This window comes from Sinocyclocheilus grahami, unplaced genomic scaffold (assembly GCF_001515645.1).
Source record: "Sinocyclocheilus grahami isolate Dianchi unplaced genomic scaffold, SAMN03320097.WGS_v1.1 scaffold249.1, whole genome shotgun sequence".
NCBI lineage: Eukaryota > Metazoa > Chordata > Actinopteri > Cypriniformes > Cyprinidae > Sinocyclocheilus > Sinocyclocheilus grahami.
The window spans coordinates 518,055-522,797 of NW_015505428.1; the positions used below are offsets into that span (position 1 = coordinate 518,055).

The following is a 4,743-nucleotide window of genomic DNA, read 5'->3' on the forward strand; positions in this document are numbered from 1 at the left end:
ATTTTGCACCTTTTTATTTTACTTGAACTTATAATAACTTTTAGAATGTCATTGAAAATGTTCAATCTAAAACTGACACCCACTACATACAGCAGAAATATTTTTCTGTCCACATTTCTTCATGTTTTTAATGAGGACAAAACGACTGAGCGCACTTTTAATACATGCTATAAAGAATATCGACATTTGTGTTCATTCATCAAAATGGTTTTGAGGTCAAATGATCTAATTTGGTGCCTTTGGAAAATAGTGATCTGTGACATTCTGTATTATGTTGAAAATCAAAGCTTTTAGGTTTCATACATTTCTGACATCTTCACGACTCATTAAAACATAACTGAGTGAAATCATTCAATTTGAATTCGCATAGTTGCTTTTATGGCATATTTTCAATTAAAATATGGGCATATATACTTACATATGTACTCATATGCCTGTCCTATTTATGCCTTTAATGCATGCCATAATGTAGACTTTATTATGACTGATGTGACTCATAAGGCGTCCCTTACCTATGGAAAGATAGGCTACTCCATTTCTAAATCTATAGCTAACTTATGAGGAACTTATGCTGATCGAGTCAACATGATTAGCTATGCATAACATCTCTTTCAGAAATGCATGCTCTGAAAAATGCTGATTTTGCCTGGGTAGGAGCCTTAACTTACAAAATGCAAGCATTTGCTTGAATGTTTCAGCACTTTGAAGTTGTGGACACCGACAAAGAAAACTCGTTCGTTCTCGTGATAGTTCCTTTAATATCTTTAAAAGCCGTTTTAGAAAGAACATGACCAGAATTTCTGCTTGCTGCTTCACTGTGTCACTGTCTTCCTGTGTCAGCTGCTTGAGTGCGCATGCGCAGAACACGCTCGACTGCAGCACGCTTGCAGTGACGCTCATAACAGAGCAGAGGAGGCAAGTCCGAACATATATCTCCCAGCCTGTGGTCAATATTACACACAGCACCTTCATAAAGAAGCCGATTTAACGCGTTCACGCAGCTCTGAGGACAATTCAAATACAATGTGAAGTGTGAATATATTCTCAGCAGACTATCATCCTCATTGCTTTGAGCTGTCAACGCGCAATTCTTCAGAGGACTGATGATGAAGATGAAGATGAAGATGATGATGATGCACGCAGAGGAGGAACTGAGCAAAGCAGCCGCGGCTGGAGACACGGAGCGTGTTCGGGGTTTACTCTCGAACGGAGTGAATGTGAACGGCGTGAACAGATTCGGAAGAACAGCCATACAGGTAGCTTTTCAGACATGTCTAAAGAAGAAAGAAGAAAGAAGAAGATGCATGCATAAAAATACTAAGGCACTTAAGAAAATATTGTCCAAAAGGGCAAATTATTGCATGTTATAAAACAGGCCAACTTTAGGATTTTGCTTAATTCTTTCTTACGCTCTGTTTTTAAAATGTACTTCAATTGAATATTTACACTAATTGCAAACATTTTCGCCATATTTAGACTATAATGCACGTTTATATTATACGTGTAATTCTAATAACTTTGAATTACGTTGCTGAAAAATCTATTTTAGTTTTATTAATTCGCACAATGTATTAGAATATGATTCATATTTTTAAAAACGTGTATAATATATACTTATAGGTGTAGCTATTTGGAAGTGTCTACGCCTGAAACATTTCTAGAAAATGGCCAGACATGTGTATCCTCGTAGAATAAAAAGTATCACATCTTTGCTGTTTTATGTGTCTTAAATTTAAGATATAGGTGCGACTTTTTGAGCAACATTGTCACTCACAAAAGACGATGTAAAATCATGTGCTTCAAAATAAAAAAATGTATCCCATTCTATTAATTGTACTTTAAAAGAGTTTTTCAAAGTCGCAAAAAAAACACAAAACAATTCATTAAATGTGCTTCATGTGATACTTATGATAACAACATTTCATATAATAAACTTCTCTGATAACAGAGGGTGAGCTCAAGTAGAAAAATCCAGTGTTTTCTCTGATCAGTTCTTTCGAGAAGCCAGCTGTTACAGGTAGAATAATAATCCAGCACAGAAAGTGCAGATAGTCTTTTTAGAGCTCAGCTCATTTGTCATTCACTTATATTTAATTTACTAAATCATTTTCAAATGTTTTGCTTCCTTCAAAGAAAGTTGTAAAAAGGGTGTTTTCAGAAATGCGACAACGAGTGCATGCATGGTCTTGTTTGCAATTACATTAACAGTGCTTAACACATTTATTAGAGCAGCACCCAATGTAAGGTTTGTGCCACAGCTGCCCTACACTCTTAAAAATAAAGCTGCTTCACAGCAGTGCCATAGAAGAACCTTTTTGTCTAAACGATTCCATAAAGAACTTTTAACATCTGTTTCACAAAAGCTTCTTCGTGGCGAAAGAAGGTTCTTCAGATTATAAAAAGCTAAGAAAGAGATGTTCTTTAAAGAACCTTTGACTGAATGCTTCTTCTGTGGCATCGCTGTGAAGAAGCTTTTGAAGCACCTTTATATTTTAGAGTGTATGAACGATAGCAGCATGATTACAAAAATACTTTTTTTATGTTTCTGTTTAAGCTCTTTAGTCACAATCGTGTTTCTAATGCAGAAATATAATTTCAGCATTAGATTCAAAGATAGATTGCACAAAAGTTGAACAAAAAGCTAATATTTGGGAACAACTAGAAACTATTTGGAAGTCAATAACAACAGAAACTGTGGAAAAGTGCATAAAAACAATGCCAGCAAGAATGCAAGGCCAAAGGAGGCCATGCAAAATATGCAGTTTTTTGGTTATTATGTGTGAATAAAGGCTATTTGCCTAATAAATGACAATAGCATTTTTAGTTTTAAACACGTTTGTGACACGAGGTGTAATAGATGAGTTAAGCACTGTAGAGTTTTGTGAAGGAGGCAGTTTCAGCAATGCTATCTGTTTGAGTAATATTTGGGCGTCCAAACGAAAACTGTAGATGAGTTTAGACCTAGTTTCAGGCTGATAAGTGAAATATGTTAAACTTTTAACGAAATATGCTCATGATTATCACAAAGCGCACGTGCAGACTCATGGATACGCACGCAACTAAAGGCAGGATCAAGTCATAATAAACCCACAAGACAAATGTTACAACATGAGCAGTTATAGTATTTAAATAATTTAGTTTGTAAAGCCTACAATATGCACTACAATGTTCTTACCGAACGGAAAAAAATCTCTTCCTCAGTGATTGCCAAGCTATTATCAAGGCCTTGATCACACACACACACACACACACACACACATATATATATATATAGTATACTGTATATAAAGAGCGCTTCAAAACATTCTCCCCCGCAGGTGATGATGATGGGTAACACACCTGTGGCTCGCCTGCTGCTGGAACATGGAGCAGATCCTAATGTGGCGGATCCCGGGACTGGAAGCACTCCTTTACACGATGCAGCCAGAACCGGGTTCACGGACACAGTGCGGCTTTTAATCCGCTTTAAAGCCGACCCCAGCGCCGCAGATCACAGCCAGTTACGAGCCGAGGACGTGGCGCTGCAGACTGGCCATGTGGACGTGGCTGAACTGCTCAGAAGTATTTAAACGCTAAAGGGTTTATTTTGTTTTGTTACGTATTTATCACATAATATGAAAGGTTTTTAGTTAATGCACTTGATATATTTGTAATCACTTTACAATATTGTTTGTGGATTTATATGCTATTGGGAGCATTAAACATTTGAAGGATCTTTAGTTTCCTTTGTGAGTTTCTGGTTCACTATTGTTCGTTTTTAATACATGCGGCAACAATGTATCATGCAAAGAAACCTCAACTTTGAAGTCTGTAGAATGAATGAGAATGTCAGCCTATCTAGACACGGCGTTAGTCTATATGGCTAATAGATTTGATCATCTAAAAAGATTTGATATGAACTTGAATGGTGAATGATGTGACTAACTAGAGTCAGATCGAGAAAAGAGAACGAAGTTTGCGCTCAACGCAGCATCTGCTTTACATAAAATACTAATATTTCTCAGTTCTCTCTCTTTTTTTGTGTTGTAAATAAGATATTTTCGTTAAGATTATGATGTTTTATGATAAATGCAACTCTCTATATGCCACCACACACACTTAAAAAAACGTTTTGTTCTTCATAACGCATAAACTGGGTTCTGTCGAGCATCGCCGCGCAACTGAGTGCAAAGATATATTCATCTTGTGCGGAAAGTACAGTTTGTTGTTATTATTGATGTCATTTTTACGCAAATCTTATTGATTACACAATTTTACCTCCTGCTGCTGCTGCAAAAAAATACAGATGCAGGTACTATAAAAGAGTTCAGCTAAATAAATAAAATTAAATATGTAATATTGTAAAGCTCGATAGAGTGCAAAAGACAAATGTAAAGAGAGCCTGTTAATTTGAGAGTTTGTCTTTAAAGAGATGGACTGCTACACATGACTCAGGAGCTGGAACAGTAAAGCTGGAAACACGCAGAAAGGAACAGAATTGGATCCGAAATCAGTCAGACTCTCTCTCTTTTGAAAGCAGAAATATTATAAAAGCAACATGATACACAGAGATCTGTTCAGATTGCTCGAGGCAAAAAAACACTGAACAGAAAAATGCAGGAGTTTTTTTCTTTTCTTCTGACAAGCAACCAAAGTTTAGCAGATTTTGTAACAAATATGTATCTGTTCTGGAAGAGTAAACGTGCTGCTGACTCAAAATGGACCAGGGGTGTGACACCATGAATAATAACCCACACAATCTGC

The 4,743-nt window shown here is 36.4% G+C and overlaps 1 protein-coding gene across 1 annotated transcript; it reads left to right on the forward strand.

Moving 5' to 3' along the window:
* The first annotated feature begins 904 nt into the window (after window positions 1-904).
* On the forward strand, window positions 905-3,681 carry LOC107598259 (cyclin-dependent kinase 4 inhibitor B-like). The gene is made up of 2 exons (XM_016289543.1): window positions 905-1,256; window positions 3,318-3,681. The coding sequence occupies exons 1-2, from the start codon at window positions 1,104-1,106 to the stop codon at window positions 3,567-3,569; spliced, it is 405 nt and encodes a 134-aa protein (XP_016145029.1). The 5' UTR covers window positions 905-1,103; the 3' UTR covers window positions 3,570-3,681.
* The last annotated feature ends 1,062 nt before the right edge of the window (window positions 3,682-4,743 follow it).